This window comes from Heloderma suspectum, chromosome 8 (genome assembly GCF_057233095.1).
Source record: "Heloderma suspectum isolate Gila_16-S chromosome 8, 16-S_ref, whole genome shotgun sequence".
Classification (NCBI taxonomy): domain Eukaryota; kingdom Metazoa; phylum Chordata; class Lepidosauria; order Squamata; family Helodermatidae; genus Heloderma; species Heloderma suspectum.
Window position 1 is genome coordinate 20453458 of NC_139465.1, and position 26107 is coordinate 20479564.

General features: G+C 42.4%; 1 protein-coding gene across 6 annotated transcripts in view; it reads left to right on the forward strand.

The window, feature by feature from the left end:
* The first annotated feature begins 1417 nt into the window (after positions 1-1417).
* The window catches only part of URI1 (URI1 prefoldin like chaperone), a 54766-nt gene continuing 30076 nt past the window's right edge, over positions 1418-26107 (forward strand). The window contains exons 1-4 of one of the 6 annotated variants that reach the window (XM_084813071.1): positions 1418-1949; positions 20906-20955; positions 21965-21999; positions 24684-24762. In XM_084813071.1, coding sequence (XP_084669197.1) covers positions 20947-20955; positions 21965-21999; positions 24684-24762 — 123 coding nt within the window. In that variant the 5' untranslated portion in view covers positions 1418-1949; positions 20906-20946. Of the gene's footprint in view, positions 2059-20905; positions 20956-21964; positions 22000-22277; positions 22397-24683; positions 24763-26107 lie in introns of those variants that run through there. The other 5 variants (XM_084813076.1, XM_084813070.1, XM_084813074.1 and 2 more) reach the window with 5 other exon arrangements.

Consider the following 26107-nt stretch of genomic DNA (forward strand, 5'->3'; position numbering starts at 1 on the left):
TCTGAACTCTTACTTGAGAGTAAGCCCCATTAAACTCAGTGTTACCTCACATCGCTGTTCCCCAGGCAATTTTATGCAAATCTACATCATGCAAATCTACATAATGTTTGGAGCACACAATTTCAGTTTTCTTATTGCAAAATGTTGCACATGCTACACCAAGATTTATACCCTCTAGTGTTCAGAGCACATTTCCTGTTCCTCCAACCAAGTCTCTGAAAGTTGGAGGCTGTACCATTTACAAATACATGGCAAGATAGAGAATAGACCGTAATGCATCTTCTTGGAGAATAGATTGTAATACATCTTCCTTATTAAAGATAAGATGCTCACGGATAAACTTACCAGGTTTTACTAATCCTGAAACACCCATTAGAGGCTCTGGCTGACACAGTTTCATGATGGAACGAATCCAACAGGCCAGGCTGAAACATCTTTGTCAAGCAACACAGCCTTAGGGTGCAATCCTATGCATGTTTAGGCAGAATTTTTTTTTTTTTTTACAGTTCCCAGCATGCTGGGAGTTATAGGGCTTTTTCTTCGGGCAAAACATGCATAGACGTGCACCTTTAGTTGGCTCTAGATTTATTCCTACTTGGGAGTAGGTCCATTGAAATCCATGCGACTTGTCAATGGTGACTGATTGATTGATGGATGGATTGCATTTATACCTCACCTTTTCTCCTCTTGCAAGGAACCCCAGGTGGCTTACATTATCCTCCTCCTCTCCATTGTATCCTCACAACAACAGCCCTGTGAGGTGGGTTGGGCTGAGAGTCTGTGACTGGCCCAAAGTCGCCCAGTGAGCTTCCATGGCCGAGAGGGGACTAGAACCCGGATCTCCGGGCTCCTAGCCCAACACTCTTGCCACTCCACCCCGCTGGCTCTCATTCGTTCAGGTCCCACGGATTTCAATGGGTCTACTCCAAGTAGGGCTAAATTTGTGGCCAACACCGGGGACACCCACCCTTTGGGCAGCGTCCCACGTTAGCCCTGCGTCAAAGCAGACGCACTGAAGCGAAGGAGATTGAAGTTGGCCTCCGCTGACTTACGTCCCAATGGGTCTACTCGACGTAGGCCTGACGCCGGATGCTCAGGACGAAGGAAGGGGCGTGCTGGTTCGCGTCAAAGCGCCGTGGGCAGGGGAGCAGGGCGGGGCGCGCGTGGGGCGGGCGGGAGTAAGAACGCGACCCACAGGACCCCACTTGGGCGGGCGCGGCCGGCGCGAGACCCACCCGCGCGGCGTCTCACCTGGGGCCCCAGTCCAGCGGAGGAGCGCTTCCGCTTGCTCGCGAGGCGCCCGCCGCCGGCGCCGCGTGCGAGGGGGCGCGCCCGCCAGGCGAGCGCGCCCGCCTCCTCCGCCCTCTCCCTCGCCTCCTCCCGGCGGCTGCCCAGAGCGCCGCCGCACCGACCAGGCAGGCGCGAGGCGGCGGGCCTCCACCGCGGGCGCTGCGGTCCGTTGGGTCCGACGGCGCGAGGAGGGCGGCGGCGGCGGCGGCGCAAGGCTGCGACTGGCTTCCCCGCGGCCCAGCAGCTGTTCCCGGGGCCCGGCTGAGGCGGCGCGGCCCAGCATGCGAGTGTGAAATGCTTCCCCCGGCGGCAGCGGCTCCCTACTGGGCCCAGGCGGCTGCGGCGGCGGCGGCCCCCGCGCCGCGGATGCGGCTCCGGAGCCGGCGCTTCGCCCTGCACAAACATTTCTATAGGACTCATTCGCCTTGCTGAGGAGACCCGCGGGGAGAGATCCGTGCCGAGCGAGGACGAGCCCCGTCCGGAACGGGCGCCCGCCACCCGGGCCTAGGCGCGGCCTACGCGACCGGGCGCTTCCCTCCGCCGCCCCGCTTCCTCTCCGCCTCGCGCCCCCCGCCCTTCGTCCCCCGCCCCCCGCCGGGCTCATGGAGCCGGCGCTCAGCGCCACCCAGCTGGGCCGCCTGCGGGACGAGCACGGCAAGGTAAAGGCGGGGACGGCGCGGGAAGGCGAACAAAAGCCGCCTCCCTGGCGGGGAGCCGCGCGGCCGAGGGAGGGGGCGCCCCCGAGCGCCTCAGGCCTGGGCGCGAGAGGTTCGGGGGCGAAGGGATGTGGGGGGCGGGGAGGAAGAGCGGGGCATGGGGGCTTGCGGCCTGGGAGGGAGGGAGGGGGGGGGACGGGTGCCCCTGTCAGGGGGTGTGTCGCAGCGCCATGCGGCGGCCTGTTTTTGTTTTCGTTTTCGGTCGCTGCGAGGGAGGGAGAGCCGCCCTTGCTCCAACGCAAGCCGCCTCCGATTTGATGCGCCCTCCAGACCTGGACTATAACGCCCAGCATCCTCTCTCTCCCTCTCTCTCTCTCTCTCTCTCTCTCTCCCTCTCCCCCCCCCCCCCATCCCAATCCCTGGTTGGGGGTTGTTCATACTAGCGCTTAGAATCGGTCTCGGGGAAGGACCGGCAGCCCATGCAGATCGCAAAGCACAATGTTCCTATCAATCAGCCCCCCCCCCCCCCCGTGGACAGTCTTGCTTCCCTCTTTTGGACCAGCTGAAGTTTCCGGGCCCTTTATCGGGGAAAGGGTTTCTCGGGGAAGGAAAGGCAGCCCCGGATATAATTCATTGTAGTAGTCCAGACGAGGCTACTTCTTTTCATAAGAAGAGCCGGGCTGGTTCAGGGCGAGGGTTCATCTAGGCCAGCTTTCTGTTCACACAGTGGCCAACGATGGGAAGCCCACGAATAGGACATGGGTGCAATAGCACGCCGCCGCTCGTGTTTCCCAGGAACTGGTTTACAGAGATGTGCTACCTCTCTGATATGTCACTGTGATTAGTAGCCACTGATAGCCTTATCTTCCATGAATTTGTCTAATCCCCTCTGAGCACCATCCTAGTCGGTGGCCATCATTACATCTTGTGGTAGCAAATTCCGTAGTGTAACTGTGTGCTGGGTGCCAGTTTGGGGAAGGTTGCTTTAACAGCACAATTGTACAGCACAGTTCAGAAGGGAGTTCCATGGAGTTCAGTGGTGCTGACTCCCAGGTAAGTGCGGATATAGGATTTGCAGCCTCACAGTGCAGTTCTGTGCAAGGCTATTTGGAATGAGGCCCCAAAGAGCTGTTTGGAATGAGGCCCCAAAGAGCTTTACCCAGGAACAGGGGGCTTGTTCCTGGGTAAAGTTTCCTTTAGCTGCAATCCTATATACACTTAGCCATGGGAGTCAGTTCATTGAATCTGGTGAGGCTGATTTTTGATTACACATGCTCAGATATATTTATTATTATTTACATTATTTATTTCAGTGCCATCCTATAACAAAAGTTGTCTATGTGGGTTACAACATAAGCTGTATTCCAAGAAAAAGAAAACAACAATAACAACATATGTTTTCAAAAGCATATTATATACCCCCTCCCCCACAAGGCTGCCATCGTAGGCACACTTACTTGGGAGTAAACCCTGCAGAAAACAGTGAAACTTAGGTGTCGATATACAGTGTATTTATTTTACATTCATATAACCATGTTTCCTCCAAGGAGCTCAATGCAGTGTATGCAGTTCTCCTTTCCCTCCATTTCAACAGCTCTGTGAGGGAGAATTGCTTGGCCCATGGTCATCTAGTGAGCTTCATGGCTGAATGGAGATTTGAACCTGGGTTTACATAGGTAACAGCGTTCCATGCACCTTGGTGTTCAGTCATGCTGGCCACATGACCACGGAAGCGTCTTCGGACAGCGCTGGCTCTTCGGCTTAGAAATGGGGATGAGCACCGCACCCTAGAGTCGGACACGACTGGTTGGGGACACCTTTACCTTTACCTTTTTTACATAGCTCTAGTCCCAAACTGTAGCTGCTATACCACACTGTGTAGGAATGGGCTGTGGATCTCAAGGTAGTGAAAAGTGTGAAGTTAGGATTTGCACTAGGGAAAAGGCACACTGTATTTTAATGGCACATGTTCAAAAGTATTTAACATAGATTAGTTGCCCCTTCAACCCCTTGAATCACCCTGACGCACCTGTAGTCCCAATGCTGCTGTAATCAGTCTCAAGTCTGTGAGATCTACAGTGCAGACCTGTGCATGTTGGCACAGAGGTAAATTCCACTCCCTTGTAAGTGTACATGGGATTGTAGCCTTAGCTGAGAGCCCTTAACCCAGATTAGGTCTCCTTCAGCTCCCTCTGGCCACTCTGTTGTACTCTCAACCACAAACCTATTGTACTCCATTAACCACCATGTGGCATTTGTATTGTCTTGTAGTGAGATTATCCCCTCATCTTGCTTTACCTATGCTTTTTTACTTATAGCTGTTGAATGGTGAATGCCCTCTTTTCATTGCATGTTTATGGGGGAAGTGTAGATTTTAATTTACGTTAGTGAATGTATGGAATGAGTAATTCATGCGTTAGTGTTTCCACTTTAATTAACACGGTGTTAAAGAGTGTGACTTGTGTGCAGAGATAAGAGGATAGAATGTCTGTTTGGGGTAAGTGGCAGACAGTGATCTTGGGGAAGCCTCAAGGACTTGATGGTGCCTTTTCCCAGATTGCTGTGGCTAGAAAAATGAAAGGACAGGGTTATGGGTTATAGCTTGATTTCTCTGTGAGTGTGTACATGTATTTGCTGGCAGACCACAACCATCTGATAGTTGACTTCAGGCTGTGAATCCAAGATATAAGGCCAGATTCAATATTGCTCCCTCTAGTGAAATCGGCTGGTGAGTGCTATCTAAAATGGATCCAAAACAGGACCACTGAGAAACAAGAAGGTGGTATCAGCATGCTTGGGAGAATCCCAAGGTTTGCAGAAGTACATTGAGAAAAACAAAAACTTAACACAGCGACGCCCTTCCGAACAGCCCAGTGGGGACTGAGCATGTTCAGTAGTCATAGAATGTTAAACATATTCTGGAGGAGGATATTTATTATTTTTATTATTACATTTATATTCCACCTTTTTTCCTCTTGTAAGGAACCCAAAGCAGCTTCCGTAGTCATCGTCCTCTCCATTTTATCTTCACAACAACCCTGTGAGGTAGGTTAGGCTGAGAGTTGGTGACTGGCCCAAAGACACCAAGTGAGCTTCATGGCCAAGTGGGGACTAGAACCTGGATCTCCCGAGTCCCAGTCCTACACTCTAACCATTACATCACACTGGCTCTCCTGAGATGGCTGACAGACTTGAATCCAGAACAGGGATAGCCCTATGAGAATGTGAGGATGCATGTCAACATTTTGTTGCATCTCCAACATGGGGCATGTCTCTCTTCCCCAATGTGGGGCCCTCCAGATGTTTTGGACTACAGCACCCAGGTTTCCTGGCTATTGGCCATGCTGGCTGGGGCTGATGGGAGTTGAAGTCAAACATCTGGAAGGCTGCTGTAGGGGGTAAAACAGCTAGAAGATGAGGATAAATTAACCAGTGTTTGTCTTCAGGCTGGGGCAGAGTGAAAGTCCTGCGGTAATTGTGGATTACTGTTGTTAGCAAGCAATGTGCTATATGTGATGAGGATATGACAGGACCATCACTTTTGGGGAAAGGGTGAAAAATCAGGTCTACAAAGTACAGACTATTTTGGAGGGATATTACCATGGTTCATACATTCCAGGGGAAGTGTCGCTGATGGAGCATGGTGTAGGAGTGGTGCAAGCTCTCCACTCTACCACATGACCACCAGTATAAACAGCCATTTGTGTGAGCAGTTGTGCATAGACCTGGTTCACATGGTCGCCCCCCTCCTCCTTCAGATCACACCAACTGGACCTCCATTTGATTGGCCTTTCAATAAAAGGAGTGGTTTACATTAGAGGCTAACATCTTGATAGAGGAAAGGGGCTCAGACTGTTCCTCCATCATGCTATTTGAACATCCCCCACCCCAAGCTAAGTGTCTGAATGGACACTTGTATGTGACTTCTCTCTGTGTGTGCGTGTGCGCACCCAGGGGTTGAAATGGCATAATAGGATATCCTATGTATGAAATGTCTTTTGATCCTTTGCAAGTTGGAATTTTTGGGAACTTGCCATAACTTGACAAGAAGGTTATAGACACTGGGCCAGCTGGTGTGTTCTAGAAGCAGAAATACTAGAACAGGCAGCACTTGCACCTGCCTTTATAGTATCTCCTGCCGTATCACAGACGTAGTTCTCACATAACACTATCGTATGGTTTATTTAACTCATGGCTTGTTTGTGTGGCAGAACTGTGGTTTGTTTTCTGAATCCCTGGGTTATTTGTTTCCCTCCTCCTTCACCCATACCCTCCCTGGCACTGTAGTCCTTGCATGCAGAGCAGCTAGTGTTTTTGTTTGTTTGTTTGTTTTTACCACTCTTGCCTGCCACCTCCGTAGTTTGGTGAAACAACCCATGAACAGCCCATGATTCTGGATTCATACATAACAAGAACCCATGGTTTAAACAACCCAGAATTCACAACTCAACCATGGGTTTTCTTTCTGGGTTGTTTCTGGTTAACAAATCATGGTTTGTTAGTGTGGCTGAGTTTGCACATCACAACAACCCAGAATTTAACAACTCATAGGTTCAATAAACCATGGGTTAGTGTTATATGAAAACCAGCTCACAGTTGTTTTCTGCCCAACCACTGGAGATGGGGTAGAAGAACAGAACACATTAATGCTTCATCCCATCAGTTGCTTTAGGCCAGTGTTTGGATGAGGTCAAAATGCTTGTCCTTTTCTTGCATGGTGGCGAAGATTAGAAGCCTGGTTTTCTCTGGGGGGGAAGTTTTAATTTAGCTTACAAAGAGGAAACACTCTTGTTCCTGGATTTACTTTGAGACATACTCTGCTGATTCCTCAGTTTCTACAAGTACAGGCAAGAGGAACTAAAACTAAAGAGTGGTAGTTATGGACTGATTTCAGTTTAATAACAGATCTGAAATAATTGGTGTTATTTACTGTTATTTTGTTTTGCTGTGTTTAAAACTTTAACATCAACAATGTTAAGATACAGTTGTCAAAGTTGTAGTTGACATAACTAATTCAGATGTTAGATCCCAAATACTTATATTTATGTAAAGAGACTTACTCTGTTTTAGACAGCAAGAACTGTGACTCATAGCCCCCGCCCCAAATTTGCAAGTCACGTTGAGACAAAAAAAGAGAGTTCAGGATGGCATGCTTGCTTGCACTGTTGCAAACCATGAGAATTAAGATAACATCACAGTACTCAGACCTATAAACTTTTAAAGGATATAGGTGATAATTAAATTAGACAGCATCAGCAAGAATCCCAGGGAGCTCAGATGAGGCTTTGACTTCAGGTCCACCCAGCATCTCTCTTAGCTTCTCCAACACCAAAAGCTAGGAGCCACTTTCAGTCCGGACTGCATGAGAAACCTTTCCCCTGAGTGATAATTAAATCTGCGATTCCTGGAGAGGGGTTATTGTCCTGGGCTTGCCAGAGGCCCAGTAATGCAGGGGTGGGCAGGAGGCAGATTGGGATTTATTGGCATAATCAGGGAGACCTACTTTTGGTGCATGTGTGTGTGTGTGTGTCTGTCTTTTGAATGTTTGGTCATATCTTTAAAATTTGCTTAAGAAATGGCTGAGATACAGCAGTTTAAAGGTTTTCTCTTGAAGTGTAGCTTTTTAGTTGTAAGGTGATATCGCCTTCTGTTAAGGTAGTTGTAAACTTTTCATTATTCTGATCACAAAATAATGCATATATTTCAGTTTTAATTGAGGGCTGGTGACTTGGTAACTGTTCTGAATTTTAAAATTTCAGTTTTCACAGTATTACAGAATACTGGACTATTTGTCATTTAATGCTCTATGAAGTAAGGCACAATCCTATGCATGTTTAGACAGAAAACTGTCCTACAACTCCCACCATGCCCCAGCCAGCATGCTGGTAGTTGTAGGACTTTTTTTCTGCCTAAACATACATAGGATTGCATCCTTAAAATACTTGGTTTAATAACATATTTTGTACGGACTTTGATTTGGGGCAAGAAAGCAATTTCAGTTGGCCACCATTTTGTAATTTTTTTCTGCCTCTAAAACCCTTTTGAATGAATCTTAGGCCTATTACTAGCTTGCCACCAAAACTGATTAAAGAGCATGACTCCAAGGGCAAGTTTATCTTATTAAGTAGTTGGCAGCAGCCATCTTGGCTGCCATCTTGGTTTTAAGGTTAATGCTAAAGTTTATTTCTTAGGTACAGACAGACTTGGATTCAGCAGGTTGAAAAACAAACACATAACCAAACAAATTTTCCTCAAAATATGGGAAATCTCCCCGAGGTAGTAGAGCTCTGGATTATTTGCAGTGGATCAGGAATGGTTTCAGACTCCCAGTGGATTAACAAGAAAAAAATGTTTCCACCACAATTAGGCTGTGAATCAAGAAAGCTTGGGGGAAAATAGGAATAGATTTGTATGTGGAAGAATTTTTGGGTGAGCTCCAGTTCTGGTACTGAAAGACAAATTCTTGGGTTGCGCAAGTTCTCAGAGCCACCTTGTTTTGTAATCATGGGGCCAGTTCACACATAATGCTAAACTGTAATTTAGCATTACATGCATGAGTTAGAATGAACTCACTCTCCTTTTTTCTCCTCCCTTGTGACTGAGAGGAAAACTAAGGATTTAAGTTTCACCTTAGCAGATTCCTGATCAAAGTACAAACCAGGGATTGTTTTAAAAGTAAATTGCTAAACAAATCAGAAAAAAATCAATCCAGGGTTTGAGGGTAGTTTGTTTAGCAGTTGACTACAGTTTCTTTTAAACCACAATTCCTGGTTTGCACGTAATGACAAACCAGGAATCTGTTAAATTGAAACTAGATTCTGATTTATTTCTCCTTCCAGCTATGCTGGAGGAGCAGAGGGGTTGGGTGGAGTGTCTGAGCCTGGCACTTCCCTGCTTGTGCATGTAATGCTAAATCAGTGTTCCCCAACCTGGCACCCTCCAGATATATTGAACTACAACTCCCATTATCCCTAGACAGCATGCCAGACCATGCTGTCGGGATTATGGGAGTTGTAGTGCAGTCCGGAGGATGCTAGGGTTGGGATAGCTGTGCTAAAAACCTGGCTTAGCATTCTGTGCAAACCAGGCCTCAGTGTTCACCTTCATGAGCAACTAGTTTGCAAATGGCTCTAATTGGTGGATCTAAGAGTTCTAGCAAAAAGCACCAGTAGGAACAAATAGTTAGGTAGAGGCTTTTACTTCACTTTCACCATGTGCCTTTTTAGCTGCTCCACCACCTAGATGAGTTAACAGATTGTATTGAATTATATAATCAGTTGTAAGCCACTTTGGGGATTATTTAGATTGAAAGGTGATGGATAAATCTGTTAAAATAAAATAACAATTATAGATAATAGACAAAAGGATTCACCAACATCTTCACCTTAAATTTGTTACAATTATTTTCAGCAACTGAAAAAGGAAATATTACCCTCGATTCTTGGGACAGTTTATTATTTATGACATTCTCTTACTACAGCATAAATGGTCCGACTTCTCACTTTAAAGTTCTGTCCAAACTCAAAATCACTAATATGCGATTTTTGTGTTTTTATTTCTTTTAAACCAAATCACTTCAGAATCACTTAATGAAAGGTTCCCCATATGTTTACTGCTGCACCATCTGGGCTGTTTTCAGGTCATTACAATCTGTTGTGTAAATAAGTGCCATAATATGTAGCAAGCATGCTTAGTTTTCTCCCAAATGTTGAACCTGTATATAGAGGCATGGAATCAAATTAAATTTGATCCAGAAGTCAGAGTGAACTGAACCTCATTCTACCCTCCCCTCCCACCACCACTGGAATAGTCTTTGGGCCATTTCACACATACCTGTTCATCATTTAATAACTTGCAGGTAAATATATAAATGGATTTCACCTGCAATTGCAGTATCCAAGTATCATTAACACATGTGTGAACCAGTCCTTTGAACAAGAACCACAATAGAACATAGGTGAGGCATCTGTGACACTCTTTATGTCTGACTCCAACTCCCATCATCCCCAACCAGCATGACCAGTGGTCATAGATGATAGGAGTTGTAGTTTAACATCTGGAGGGCCATAGGCACCCCACACCTGGAACAGAACAAAAACTAGGTTAATAGTTCAAAATAAGTGTTCCACTAAATTAACTGTTGTGGTGTGACGGTTAGTAGAATTATTAATGTATAAAATTAATCTTTGGTGCTTTTATACATTTTGGGTTTGCCTAGGCTTTTGCCCTTTTTAAGTACTAGTACTCAGCAGGGCAGACCAGACGTTTACTGCTTTAAGGCTTCATTGTAGCAGATTCTGAAGGTCAGCAGCCAGTTCGTTGCAATTAAATTGGGCAGCATTTTTGTGCTTACAGAGTACATCCTCCTTGATAAAATGTGTGGCCCTTCTGCACCTTTAATAGTTCTGTAAAGGAGGGAATTTCAGTGGGTGTAGCTTGCATGACAAGCCACACCTGTGGACATTCCCTCTTCTACACAACTATTACAGGTACAAGAGCTCTGTCACCTTTTCCTTTTTGGCTGTCCTAGATTCCAGTCTTAAATATGAGTTGTGACAAATCTCCTGGAGAGTTTGTGTTCAGTAGCTTCAGTCCTTTGTTGTTGTTGTTTTACAAAGATTGGTTACCAACTGGAAAGATTTAGCATTAATTTGTAGCGGGGATAGTTAGGGAAAACATTCGTAGGTACTTTTCACTGGTAGGGCCAGAGACTAAAAAACCCCCTCATCATAGAACACATAGTAATGACATTTACCTGAGAGTACCTGTCCTTTAGAAGTTACTAATGTTGTTGCAGATAAAAACTTGGTTGAGTTGCTTGACTATTTGGAACATCAAGTTCCTTTGTTTGCGTAAAAAAATGAAATATTTTTAAGGTCAGGGTACTGATCTGTGAATCCCCAAATTTGCTAAACTAATGGTAGCCTATACAGACTGCACTTCTCAGAAGACTGTTCTTTGTCATGGACAGATGTACCTGTACGTTTTTCAGTGCTGAGGTTTTAAAACTTTTGAAGAATGGTTTGTCACAAAATGGGAGAATTATCCAGAATAAATTAGTTCTCTTAGGAATTTTGTTCAGTTGTAAATACATTTACTGAAATAAGAGCTTTTGGCTGGTTCAAACATAACGTAAACGATGGTTTAGCATTATGAAAAGTTGTGTCAAGTCTAGGGCTCATGCACTTGCCCTTCTATTCCTTTGCAAAAAGGGGAGGAGACTGAAAGCTTCCACAGTTTCCTGTTGTGTCCGGGGCAACTATGATTTATCCTAATGGACAGACAAACCAGGATCAAATAATAGTTTCAGATACTGGTTTGTTAACTAATCACAGGCCCAGTTTGAGCTACAGTTTAGCATTATGTGTATAAGCCTGCTTGGTCTTGCACATGCTCCCCTCTCCTCTGACTTAGTTGCAAGTAAATCAAAGGCATGCACTTTTAAACTGAGCAGAGTTCTCCATTATGTCTGAACTTGGGGAACTTTGGTTAGTTTAAACTATGGTTAGTGAGCAAGCCAGGATCATAAACCATTTTTTTTATCCTGGTTTCTTTCAACTAATCAGAGCTCTCCAAATTCATATGGAATGAGGATCTCTGGTTAGTCTAAAAATGGAAGGAAAAGCTTCTCATCTCATGGCTGCACCGGAACTGGAGAGGGGAAGGGGGAGCGCTCCAGCCCAAAGGTTGTGCCGGTTTGTGCGCATAGTGCTAAACTTATGGTTCAGTGTTGCATCTAAAAGGGCTCTTAGAATAAACCAGTGTTCTAAGTTTGGGAAACTGCAGTGTTTTCAAAAGCGAAAGTGGAAGTTTTCAATCTTGCAAGTAAATATGCATTAAATTGTAGTCTTCCAGCCCAATACCATATAAAGTTAGGCTTACAGGAGTGCCAAGTAGAATGCATATGCCTCTGCGTTTGTAAATTTGCACAACCTTATTCCAATAAATGCCTTTTCAATAAAACATTTATTTGGATTTTTTGTCTTGTGAGTGTGCGAGATACGAGAGAACACACATGCTAGGTCTGGAAATATAGAGATAAGCACCATTGTAAGTTATTCAAAAGGATGATTAGCATGGAGCTGTATATCTCAGTTTACCACCAGCCAAAAAGAGGCATCCTGCTTGATACAAATGTGATAGGAGATTTTTTTTTTTTTTACCTGAGTAGACAAGGGCTCCAGTCATTTGAGTCTCATTGTGCTTCCACACAGTAGGGCTTAAATACATATAGTTTTAAATAGTGCTAGACTGGAAGCTGTTTCTGAATGCAGGTTTCAGAATTAGCTTCTGAGACATGGGGATCAGAATGACTATGAAACTCAAAAGCTGTTATGTGAACATAGACCTTTCCACGTGCATCACTGGGTCAGAGCCTCTTAACCTGGCCATAGTTGCTTTTTCTAGGGTCAGATATTTGCCCCACCTAAGAAGCAGCTTATCTATATGTGGGTGTTTTTGGTATGTTGTATATACCAATCTGTCGCAGGCCCCATATATCTCCATTCAGCTTGTCCTAGTCACGTCTCACACTGTGGTTGAAGTTTGCGATTCTCTGTTACTTTGATGGCCATTATGCAAAATCTTAGACATTTCCTCCCTGATATGGGATGTCTTAACGCCTAGTTTTCAATAAGGTGTAAATTTGTGTCTGGGTTGTAGGACTGGGCTGTGCCGGTGCTGCATGTCTGCCTGACTGAATGCTCCATAATACAAAAAGCACTGTTCCCTGCATATAGAAACCTAGAAGGGTTCTAGCATGGCCTTCTTGACATGCTTATTTTCTGTCTGTTTTCTCTGGAGGATTGTTCAGTCATGTGAGTCTCCTTCTGCAGTCTGAAGTGGTACAGCCAAAGCACAGATTTACAACTTCGGGGAGAACTAGGCCTTAGTGTCAGGAGTTCATATCTTTTCTTTGAACCTTTCCCACCCTCAGTAGCTTTTTTCACATCAACAGAAAGAAAGGGTCTTCATGTAGAGCAGTCAATTCCTGACCAGCGAATCCTTTTTATGAGAAGTCCAGTAATGGCAGACCAGGTTCCTTGAAAGATGAATTAATTACCACTAATCTTCTATAATTCAGGAGAGCCTAGGCTGCATTCTGGGGTGTGTTCAGTTTGTGTGAGGTGACACATGGCCCCAATGGGCCTGGTTGGTGCCCACAACTAACAGAGCATGTACCCTAGAACCTTTTGCAATGCCCTGGGTGTCTTATTTCCCAATCGGTATGGAAAGAGTTCCCTGAAAACCACTGAGGTAGAGGTTAATGGGTTTACTGTGTGTACAGTCTGCAGGGTTGTTGTTGTTGTTTTTCCTACAGGGCAGGCCACTCTGCTCCTGTCATTCACAAAGCAGGAGGAAGGGGGACGCAGTCGGCAATAGAGAGTTTCCTCTTGAAGTTCCTATATCGTAGCTAGCTTAGCCGTGCAAAGTTTGCTTTTATGATAGACGTGATTCATTTCAGGTTTGCACGGCAGTGTTATTAACATTTGTTTTATTTGTAATACTTAAAAGTTGCAACTCTACCCAAAGGCACCTGCATGGTGTTGTAGTGTTTGAGCTGATTTTGTAGTATTGGGTCCAATAACAAGTTTGGGCTATATACAATACAAAATGGCAGAGTGCATTCCAAATAGAAAATAATATATATTTAAAGGTGTTTGTTTTGTTGTTAACAACACATTCACTTCTTTCACATGTGCAAGAAGTATCTGGTGTCTGCAATACAGCATTGACTTGCACATAGAATTTAAGGGATTGTAAACGCACCCTTGACTGCTGCCAGTGACTTTAGTTTTCTATTAAGAAATGGAAGCATTTAAATGTTTAATATAGAGCTTAATTCAAGGTTAAGCAGCCTCAAATTACTCTCCTATTTGCTCATATTCAGATAACTTTTCAAGTGGTAAATAATACTCCTAAGCACTTAACTGTGCTTTACATCTTCAAAGACATTAATTAATAACTTCCACGAGATGGAGAAGTAATTGCCTCTTCTTATTCCCATTTTACAGATGAGGAAGTTTACGCTGAATGCTTGTGCTCTATGCCTCAGAAAGACTTATTTTCAGCTACAGTTAGATCAAGATTTCCAAAAAACGGTTAAGGCTACAATCCTAAGTATGTTTCCTAGACAGTAGGTCCCATTGAATTCACTGGGTTTTACTTCTGGGTAAGCATGCTTAGTCTTAATTTCTCAAGGAGGCCAAGACACTGTTTGCAAACTGGCACTGCTGGCCATAAGGGTTTTACCCCCCAGTATACCTGTGTAGGACATTGGCATAATGTTGATGCAGTTTCGTGTTTTGGAACCTTTATTGATACTTTTTATTGAAATGTTTGTCTACTCCTTTTCTGGTTGCTCAAAGCAGTTTACATCAGATAATGAAAAAAATAAAGAAATAGAGCAAATTAATCAAAATTCAGTAATTGGTGATATTGACTGGATTGAAAATATGTTTTAAATTATGACTGAGTTTCTGAGTCAAATTATGAGGGGGTTTCATTCAGAGAGAGTCAGAATAGGGAATGCAAAGCTTCTTTTTACAAGTTTTTTTCCCCTAGTGGGACACCCTCTTTGAGTGCCCAGTTAAGTAGAATTAATGATAAAATTCAGTTATGAAAAAACCTGTGTGTTTCAGACCAGAGTTAAGGCTATCTAATGTTGGCTCAAGCTTCACAAAGCCAGGAAATTGAAAGCTAAGGCTGCTGCCTTATCAGACATGCCCAGTGATTAGTAATGTGCAGTGTCACAGACTGCTTGCTTACAACTTACCCTCTATGCACCAAAAGGTTTCCTTAGTCTTTCAGGCCCAAATCCAGATGAGGAGGATGGAGTGCCTGGGACCAGCAAAGATGACCCATGTTGTCCTGCTTCTGTATTGCTTTATGAAGCATCTGAGTCTTACTGTATCACTAGAGGAATCCTCCTGTGAGTCGATCCATGCCTATTTGTTGCTTTTAACAATAGCTGGCAGGATGGGTTAAACAGCGAGAGGGGGCCTTTTTCTAGCCTGGTTCACTATCCTTACACTAGGAATCATGGCTAGTGTACCAGGAATCATGGCTACAAGCACCACACTCCCAAGTCATTAGCAGCAGTACCACTCTCACTCCTACTGCATCAGAGGAGGGCCCCCCCCCCATTTTGTGGAGCTTGAGCCAACATAGCTTAAGGCATAGGTCTTAAACCAGCAGGTTTTTTAATCATTGAATTTCTCTAGTTTTTTAAAAGGAAATTTATCATTAGTGTTCTGAAAAAATAAAAACACAAAAAATGAAACACAAACAAGTAATTAACTTGGTTTATTGTTCAGTCGTTCAGTCGTGTCCGACTCTTCGTGACCCCATGGACCATAGCACGCCATGCCTTCCTGTCCTGCACTCTCCCGGAGCGTGCTCAAGTCCATATTCATTGCATCACTGATGCTATCTAGCCATCTCATCCTCTGCCGTCCCCTTCTCCTTTTGCCCTCAGTCTTTCCCAGCATCAGGTTCTTTTCCAGAGAGGTTTCTCTTCGCATTAGGTGGCCAAAATATTTGAGCTTCAGTTTCAGTATCTGTCCTTCCAATGAGCACTCAGGGTTGATTTCCTTTAGGATGGACTGATTTGACCTCCTTGCAGTCCAGGGGACTCGCAAGAGTCTTCTCCAGAACCACAGTTCGAAAGCAATTAACTTGGTAGATGTGTGCAAATGAATAAATTCCCCCTGCAACGTGGAAACCCTCTGAAAACACTGGCATACTGGCAGCATTCTAGCTTCAGAATGAAACTGAGGATGCACAAGGTAACTTTGCCAGTATTTGCTGTTTTAACGGGGCAGGAAAACCTTAATAACTTTTGACCTGCTGGTTAGAACTTCACCAAACCTATGAAGGATTGATTTGTTCGAGAAGTCTGAATAAAGTACCTCCGTAGTTTTTACCAAAATTTAACAGTTAAATATGCCTACCCAGATATAGGAGTAAAAAGGGTAAATGTGTCCATTTTCAGCACTTTTCAACTTCTTGTACCTGTTTCGATGTTAATTAGATTGGTTTGATATTTGGCATATTTGTAGACCATGTCAAGTAGATAATGAATGCCAAGTTGCAGTGTATTAACTCAACAGGTGTCATTTTTATATGCAATAGAGTTTTGAGGCTTATAATGGCAGAACCTTTTTTTTTGCAACTCCCCTTAACTAAAGGGGCACTGTTGTATCCTTTTAGTAAAAGAAGTTAATGAATCTTTGTGTTAGCCCTAACAGCCTCTCTTATATCAATCCTGGGTCAACCACCTAGACAATAATTTTGTGTTCGCGTAGTTTAATTTCCTTTCTAATTTTCAGATCCTTTGCACACTTCTTGAATCCCAGCTCTTACTTCAAAAGCTCATACAGTGTTGAAAAGCTTGCAGGTTTTAATTTTTGCCTAAAAGGGGAATAATTGGCATGGTCTCCTCCCCATTCTTTCATATATTGAGAGTTCAAATGTAAAGAACTGTAGCCACATTCTAACATGGGCAGCTGGCTATTCAAAACAGGCATGTCTAAATGGTGGTTGTTACTCAGAGCGGTTGCTTTTGTATTTGGTGGGATTCGCAGGATGGTGCCCCCTTGTGGTCCCTAAATAACATTAATACAGATAAAAAGAGAAGGACATTTAAGGGCAAGAAACTGTTTTGAAATCAAAATCTGAAGGAATAATTAAATTTTAGTAGATTATTATTGTCCAGAAAAATGATGCTTGTCTGGTCTTATTTCATTTGCACATCCAAATGCATTTCCATATGCGTGCTCTGTTTTTAATAGCTTAGTATTTGATTAGTTAATGTTAGGTTTGCCGCAAGTGTAGTTTAATAACCCTCTGCATTTTAAAAATATTTTAGTATTCAAATAAACCACTGATAACCTTATACAGTTGCAAGCCCATATATTCTTTATGCCCAGAGGAGAAATATGACTGGTTCTGTTGTGTTGCACATGCACAGCTTAATCATAGTTTATAATCTTCAACCATAGTTAAGTATTATGTCTGGATACGCAAGCCATGAGTAAGGAAGGATTGTCCTCACAGCAGTAGATAAAAACATGGTTTGGGGTGGGTTTGAAAACCATGGTTTGCATTAACTGTATGTAATTGCATTACATACTTCCCAGGCAAACTGCAAAATTACAAGCAGAGGATATGGAGCTAGCCAGTGTATTGAACCTATGGAAGGAGCTGTTACAACTGGGTTGAGCTTCCATTTGGAGTTACGACTTGCTGTTCTGTATTCAACTGTCTACATGCACATGCACAGCAGCCGCTAGTTGGAGGGTGTTCATTGTCATAGAAGTTCTAGCAATGCTTTTCTGTGTCCCCTTTCTGAAAACCCTAGCTGTCAGTACATAGCTTATTATGGTCTCTATAGTGCCATATAGTTGGTAGTGGTGTGAGTGCTGGATAGGAAAAATAGTGGGTAACTTTTTCTTTGATGGTAACAGCCATCTGCTTCTTTCAGCTTTGCTTTTTATGTTACTACACATGTGCATGAACACTAATGGTAGGACACTGGAAACAGTGTATCTGTTCAAGGCTGTAGTACTATGCACTCTTAGGTGGGAGTGGGTCCCATTGAATTCAGTGGGACATACATCCAATAAAATGTGCATACAGTTGGACTTTACAATGTATAGATGGACAAGATTGAAAGAGTCGCTTCTTTTCTATAATGGAAGATATACGTTACAAGTGAGACCTGCAACAAAGTATTGCAGTGTTGAGTTCTCTGAGTCAGGATTCCAGCCAGCCATGCCCTTTCCCAGGGTACTCCATTCTGTTCCCTTCATGGTTTTCTGCTTCCTACAATAGCCAGTCTGCATTCACTGCCAGTTGAGCATGTTCAGTTCTCATGGAGTTGTTTTTGTCTTCTTCTACCTTAGGGTTTTTAAAAATCTTTCTTTTGTACTTCTGCAAACCTTGGGGTTCTCCCAAGCCTGATGATGCTTCCCTTTTGTGCACGGATGGTGCTACTTTTTCATTACATAAGAATCCATACTTGGAGAATGAGTTTGCTATTAGTATCTAGGATAATTTTGTTTATTTTGCTGTATATCACTGCCTTTTGTGTCTGTTTATCCATCTATTGCCTTTCTTCCACAAGCTTGGCCCTTCTTAGCTTCAACATAGTTCCTGCATCGTTCATGTGTCTTTCTGACCAATTTATCAGTGAATATTTTCAGAATACATACAAGTGAACTGTTTATTGAGTTTGGTCATTTGGAAAGTGCCCTAGCTCCTTGGTAGAGCATATGCTTTGCATGCAAAAGGTCTGAGGTTCAATTCCTTGCGTTTCCAGGCCATGAAGGACTCCTGTCTGAAACCCTGGAGAACCACTGCCTGTTAGTCTGGAGAGTACTTGGCTAAATAGACCATTGATCTGACTCTGTAGAAGGCATGTTCCTATGTTCCTGTGATGGGATTTGGGGTGTATTTTTTTCTTTTGATTCTACCCTTCCATATATGCCTTCATGAGAGGTATCAAAACACGGAGAATGAAATTAAAGTGGATTGGTGTTACTGATTTTTGTCTAAGGGGCTAAGGGTTGATGAAAACAACATATGTCTATGTGGTTTTCTACTAATGCCCATTTTTCCCCAAGAAAAAAATAACAAAAAAGGAAAAGAAAAAAGCATATGCTCCCAATTTACATATTTACTAATTAAAAAAAGCTTCCTGGAAACATTAAGCAGACTATCTTGGGTAACCTTTAACATTATAGCTAATGGATATCGCCTGGAAATTTTCATAGAAGGTCTTCTAAATAATGTAAATGATTATGAATATGTAACTAGTTAATATGCAGCTACGAAAGGATTCTCATGTAGAGGTTAATGAACATGCTGCACTTCACGGTTTGCAGGGCTTCTGCTTTTTGTGCCTTTAGCTCACTTCATGCTTGAAAAGTCATGCATTGGGAATGGAAAGCTTCCTGTTGAGCTCTCTTTCCCCATGTAGAAATGGGGCATTTGAACTGGAACTTCCTTAAAAGATTTTATAAACATTTTTAGTGTTGTTCATTTCCCCCTGCTGACCTTAATTATGTACACTTCTTAATAGCAATAGTAATAATAGCAGCATTTACTTAGCACAGTCAGTGTTCAGTCCTTACTACAATCCTGTAAGGTAGGCCAAAGTTAACCCCGTATTGCAGATTGGTGGCTAAAGTTGAGAAAGTGGCCTGGTTCATTCAGTGTTGTCAATGGACTTTAGGCTTGCATGCTCCAATCCTCTTTGCTTCCTTCAGGTACTCTGATTCTGGCCCTCACTTCCTGGTCTGAACTGGGTGAACAATGGCTATTGTAAACCATAGTCTGTGTCCAAATCAGAATTGGAAACCACCGCTTGTACTAACTGCATTGCACTATGCTTTGTGGTAACCATCGTTTGCCCAGTTTGGATGTTATGGCAAACTAATTCTTGTGAACTGGAAGGTGAGGCAGGAAAATGCATTCACAGCATGTCCTTGGCCAGTGGCTTATAAGGGCTACCTACTGAGTTCACAGCTGAAGTGACATTTGAACCAGCAACCTCCTGGATCACAGCTTATTATCTTGGCAACAACGCTGCACCAGCCAGTGTGCTATAATGGCTTTCCCTGATTTCTTCTGCTAGAAGTAATGGATGGTTATCTAATTCCACATTTTTATTATTGGTTTGGTTTTTTTAAAAAAAAATCTATATCAAGGAACTCTAGTTTTAGAAGGGAAAAAGTAAATATAAGCAGAACACATTTCAGTTAACCGCAGTTGACCTCCAGTGTGCGATTTTTATATTGTGTGACTTACCAAGACAGCATGATTCTTTCTAGCTCTTCACGTACAAAAATGGCAACAGTCCACAACTCATTTATGGAGTTTGGTGCAAGACAGTAAAATTGCTTTGGATTTCTAAGTAGATTGTAGTCTAAGTGAAGTTTGCAGAATCTACTTCACAGCTGCTGAATATAAGCCAAATCTCCTTAGTTTTGCCAACTCCCCCTGCCTTTCTGTCCCTTTTTACATGGAAAACCATCTGCACCTGTGATTTCATTGAAAATTGAAAGTGTAGCATTATTTTTTTTCTGGCAAATGTTCCCATTAATTGCTTTCACATGTTAGCTTGTTTGTGGGTACCTGAGAGACAAATATTTGTAAAGATGATTTTTGAAAACATACATTCAGATGGATAATATGTATGAATTGCCATATGACATTCCTGCTACATGTAGGATTTCTCTGAGAGTAACCATTTGATATAACATACCAGAAGTAGTTGTATACATTTGTTTCATTTAAGTATATGAACATACAAGTGAAGGTCTGAAGAGATTTCTGTGTACCCTCAAGCATGTCTGCTCCCCAAAGCAGGGCTCTCTAGATTTCCCCTTTTGAATGCAATTGCTTGTACTGCATTGAAGTCCACACTGGAGCATTTTCCCTATTTTCTGGAGAAGCTTTTTGGCTGGGGTGAGGGCATACTGGAGAACTGCAATGAGAAAAGGGAATGTCAGAAGTCATGGAGAATGGGGAAAATCCCTGATCATGTACAGAAGTGCCACCTGTATTTGTATTTGACACTTGGGAGGTAGTTCTAAAGCTACTTAAACATAGATCAGGTTCCTGCTTTAAGGACTAAATTAGGCAATACATTAAATGCTTGACTGGGCGGCTTCCCTCCAAGGGAGGAAAATCAGCTGGGATGGGAGGGTTTTTGGGGTGCATAGTGTTGTTCCAGTCTTGATCCCCCCCCCCCGTAGATGCTATTTATTAAAGGAAAAACCATTCATGTTAAATACATTCACACATTTAAAGTATTGTCTAGTGTTGTCCAGAGACCTTTCTACACCATTCATTGCCTGATAAAAAGCCCCTTTGTTTCCCATATGTTGCAGCACAGCCTTTGTATCTTCCCTCAGAGTTGCATTTATGGTACGTAAATCTCTCACTTTTTCCAGGTACTCAAGGCATGATACTTTGTATCTGAAAAAACGCTGTCATGACCATGGTGAGATGTGGTTGTGCCACTGACAGGCACCTATTGGGTAACTGACAGACAAGCATTGCAGCTCCATCGACTATGTCTACATTGTTTTGTGAACTTCGTTGCATTGTTTGGAAGTTGTGCAGTTATCCACTGTTACAGCTTCAGGTTGGGAGCCTGTGTATATTTGTGTTTAGCTTGGTGACCACCAGAAATGTTATACTCTACCTCCACAGCTATGCCCCAACATCTTGGGAAACGTTGTAGACTCTGTTTCCCTTTTCACCCCTTTAGCCTTTTAGGTTCCCAAATTATGCATGTTCAGACAGAAAAAAGTCCTACAATTCCCAGCTGGCTGGGGCATGCTGGGAGTTGTAGAACAGTTTTCTGTCTAAACATGGAAAGGATTGTTCTCTTAATACATTTTGAACGAAATAATACTGTTTTCCCCAGAAGTCTGTAATTTGACTGAAGTTTATATTAACGTGTGTGTGTGTGTGTATGATGTCTTTGTAATCAAAGTTCACTTTTGTAAAAAAAAATATGATTACTTAGATTTTTACTGTGCCACAGTAAAACTGCAGGTGAAAATACAGTTTAGAGATACATTAATGCAAATAAAAACTTTTTATGGGTTCTTTTCGAAACAAACAGCAAACAAGCATTCCTCATACATTTATATTTGCTTTATTCAGCAAAGCATGTAACATTGAAAACAGATGTGTAGATTGTACAACGTACAGGTTTTATCTTGTATCATGTGTCATCTTGTCATTATGGAGCATGCATTGTATCAAAATATGAGTTGGGGAAGGTGTAATTTATTCTGTGGTTATCAGTCTGGATTAGAGCATTGTGATAAAGTGTGCTGCTTAAGAACGAACATTCCCGCGCCTTTGCACTGACAAATAAAAATGTATTGTGAGACGCTACGAAATCTGTAATGCTGCTGCTCTAGTTTCTGAGACATTGACTTTGCAGCTGTGTGCTTAGCCTTGTTTTTTTCATGAGCAGTTATCTGTTTTAATGACAGGTGGTCACTAGCTGCCAAGAAAAAATTCAGCACTGGTAAGTGAAAAATGTTTGATTGCATGTCTAAAATATCAATGGCAATAGCCTACATGTGTCTTTAGAAAAGTGCCATGCCTATATTCCTTAGAAAATTAACAAAATTCAGATAATATATGTTGGTGCACAGTTTTGCCTATTTACTGGCTTATTATGCACCCAGATTAATTGCATTTCCGGGTTACTGCTCTATTACACCACCATAATCATACTTTAAGATCTGCCTGTCACTTTCAAAAAACACACACTCATTCCCCACCCCCTTTCTACCCAGAACTATATAGAAAGTCTTCTGAAAGTCTATTTTATGTTTGTTAACATTCCAAGAAAACAAAACTCTCAGTTGTAAAGTATAGTATGGTTGGGTACCTAAACAGCCTTGGAAGACATCTAAAATGTATGTATAAGAAGTTTGGCTAGTCAGGTCTGCTATTTATAAAGGATTTCCCCCCTTGAAAGATAATGACCTTTCTCCAGTTTATCCAATTGCAATGAAAATATACTAGTTTAAAGTTTTAGGTAAACCTGAGACTTCAGAGAGACTGTTATCCCTTAAAATACTATCTCTGACCTCTCTTTGTTGCTCATTTAATGTGTTGCTTTTGAGGTTAATTGGAACCATCTTAGGTAAATAAAAGTTTCATATGGGTGTTTGATGGGAAAAGGTATATTTAGTGGTGTACAATTTCTTATGAGTTATTGAGAGATAACACTTGATCTTAACAGATAGCAAATTATGCCACATCCATGCTGCGTTTACTAGGATTTTACAGAGCGAACAACAGGAGCTTTCTTGATTATTGTCTGCAGGGTTATTGCAAAATTGCAGGAACTGCCCCCTTTAGTGAAGAGATTAAACTTTTGGTTATACACCATCAAGCATATAATAGTTTAAATTTATTTTAAGAGGCTTTTTCTTCATGCCCGAAAGACCTCTGAGCAAATAATTTTATTTTATTATAAAAATAATTTATAGTTTTTGTGTATCAAATGTTTGGGTTTTGGGGTGGGTTTTTTAGTTTAAATTCACATGAGCTGCAAGCGATGGATAAGAAGAATAGGGAGGGGGAGAAATCAAGGCCATCTTTACGCCTCCTCATATTAAATTGTGACTATCAGTTCGTAAAAAATAGTGTAAAGCTAATATGATTTGCTAATGTTTAAAATTCAGAAGCTGCATTAATTTCCAATAAGATGGATATTGTAGTGGTGCTCACTGGTGCTCCTGGAGTCAAAAATTTATCAGAATTTCCATAATACACTTCTGGTTGTTGTGGACTTTGACTGTCCACACAAATATAATGCAGAATAAAGTCTGGCATAAAAACTGTCTACAGAGTGCAGCACAGCACTGTTTTTTCTTCAGGTGCATTGACTACTGTAACAACCAGGATAGTGCTGAAACCAAATGGGGGTGGCATAGGATGTTTTGAGAACTTTTTCACTCTCTGTGAAATTAATCTCCTCTTTTTGAACCCTTTGAAAAGGGTGCAAAACTACTTGAAGGGAAGGAGACGCACATGCAGGCACAGCAGAGTCATCACAACTCTTGTGCAACTTGTAACACACTTTCAACATCAGATGTTGAAAAATGCCCCTCCCACCCTTTCAGGTCCAACTTCTAGCCAGTACCTGGAGCAGGTAGGCAGCCCTGAAGCAGCTGGGTGGCTGAGGAGTCTAATAAGAGTGCAGGAGATTTGGGAGTTTTATCGCAGGCAGTGGTATTGGGTTGACTCCATGGGAACACCTGATTCCTAGGCTCAGGATGATTCTGGGTAGTGATGCTGAAGTCCTGTCACAAATGTCCTTCTCACAGATTAATAGTCTAGGCCAGCCTTCCCCAACTTGGTGCCTTCCAAATGTGTTGGGAGTACAACTCCCAGCATGTCCCAGCCAGCCATGTAGTCTGGGAGTTGTAGTCCAACACATCTGGAGGGCACCAGGAGTTGTGGATAGCTGACCTAGATTGCCAGTTGAGGAGGGAATCTGTGGGCGTTATGCCTGACGCCCATCCATGACACTATATGAATGTGGCTCATGGTGGCTGATTTCAAATGAATGGGCTAAACATCTCTTTCTGTTGCCGTTGTTTCTGCTCACTGCCTTGAAGGCTGAGTGGTGCTTATTGCAGGCAAAGAGAGTAGTTGCATGGAAAGTGGATCTTTTATCCCTTCCCTTCACAATCCCCTTTAAACCTCAGTTGTAATTCCACTGATTTTTAAAACAAGAACACAATACTCCATCCTTAAGAAGCAAGTCCAAAATCACAAAATTGCATTGCAATCGTATATATGTTTACTCAGAAGTAAGTCCCATGGAGGTCAATGGGGCTTACTCCCAGTAGGTATCAGATTGCAACCTAATGGGTCTTGACTAAGAAAACATTTCTGAAGCTCTCATCTTTAACGTAGCTGCCTACTGAGAAGCATTTTCCACGCCTGGAAATCATGCCTTTGTGGCATTGTTTACATTATCCTCACACACCATTTTTACATAGGAATTCAGGAGTGCCTTGAAACCTTTCCCAATGGGCTCACTTTTTGTGGTCTGTAACCATGACAGTTTTTTTCTGTACTTTTTATATTCAAAACCTGATCTAAAAATTGTTAGTGGTTATCTTACCTTGCTCCTAAAGTCCACTGACATTTGGGATTGGTAGTAACTTGGTTTGAATTTGTTGACAGGAAGAAGGTGGAGAGTGACTACGAAGCTCTTCAAGAACGACTTAGCACACTGCCTGACAAACTCTCTTATGATATCATGGTAGGTACTGTTTTGTTCAATGGAAATATCAGAGAAACTATTTTACCCAGTTGCTTTATGACTCGGTGTCGCTATACTATTCATAAGCTACATGGCTCTTTGTGCGCCATTTTCCTGCTTCCCTCTTGCATTCTTCTTCCCATTTTGTTGTTAACCTTGGTGAGTATTATGTCTGCACTGATGTTAACGCTCATAAATTTGCAACCACAGTTAGAAGAGGGCTTGCAAATTCTGATTTGAGCTAACCATAGTTAGCATTATCATTGGTGCAGGGCGTCACTCTGCATCATGACTAACTCTGACAGGAAGGTAAGGTGGAAGGATGTCAATACCATGGTTAGATATGGAATGTTATATTTGTGCTAGACTTATCTGCAGCTACTGTAATGAAGGTATCGTAGTTAGTAATGATTGATTATAGATGGTGTTAAATGTATGTTTTCCTCTTTCCCATCTAGTTTTTTTCAAATATATAATAAATTATAACCTCCACATTCTTGACAGATGTACAGTGACAAGATCAGACACATTTGATAAAGCCTGTTTATTATATGGAAGCCTATAATTAACTGCAATACACAATGATTTCCTGTGAGGTGGAGAAGAAGCAGGCAGCCATATTCTTTGAGTTTTAAGTCTTGGGTATTGATTTTTACTTTGATATAAAAAGGGTTTTTTGTCTCGAGAATTTTCACTTCGGTCAAGAGATTTTTTTTCTCCCTTCTTTACTTAGGAAATCTCAGTTAGATTCTACTCTTGTTGGGAATCTGTGTGCTTTTTAGGTGGATGTTGAATTTGGATTGTTGTAGATTTCACAATCTGTATTTCCATGTAATCAGTGCTTAAGCTGTTAGTAATAAAACATAACATGCTCTCCCTCTGGCAGAGGTAACTCTAACCCTAATGCTAAAAGATAGTAACATTAAATGAAACATTAAATGAATTTCATGGCTTGAATATGCACACAGGTCAATCGCCACTAGTCTCTGGTTGTGTGACAAGGCTCAACTAGGAGTAAGGATCAAGAATATGGAACACCTGTACTTGTATCCACATTAAAGTAGTTTAGTAGGATAACATGGAGGCCTTTTTTGTTCTGGTTTGCTACACAATTAGATGAAATTGAGGTCTGCTCACTTGTAGTTGCACCGGTAGCTTCAAGTATGTCTGAACATGACTGAAACAATTAAGAGTCCTGTGACATCTTAAAGACTACAAAATTTATTCTGGCATGACCTTTCATGGACACTGTCCACTTTATCAGATGCATCTGGTGAAAAATTTGTTAGTCTTTAAGGTGCCATGCTTTGTTGTTTTTGCTGCAACAGATGAACATCGTTACCCA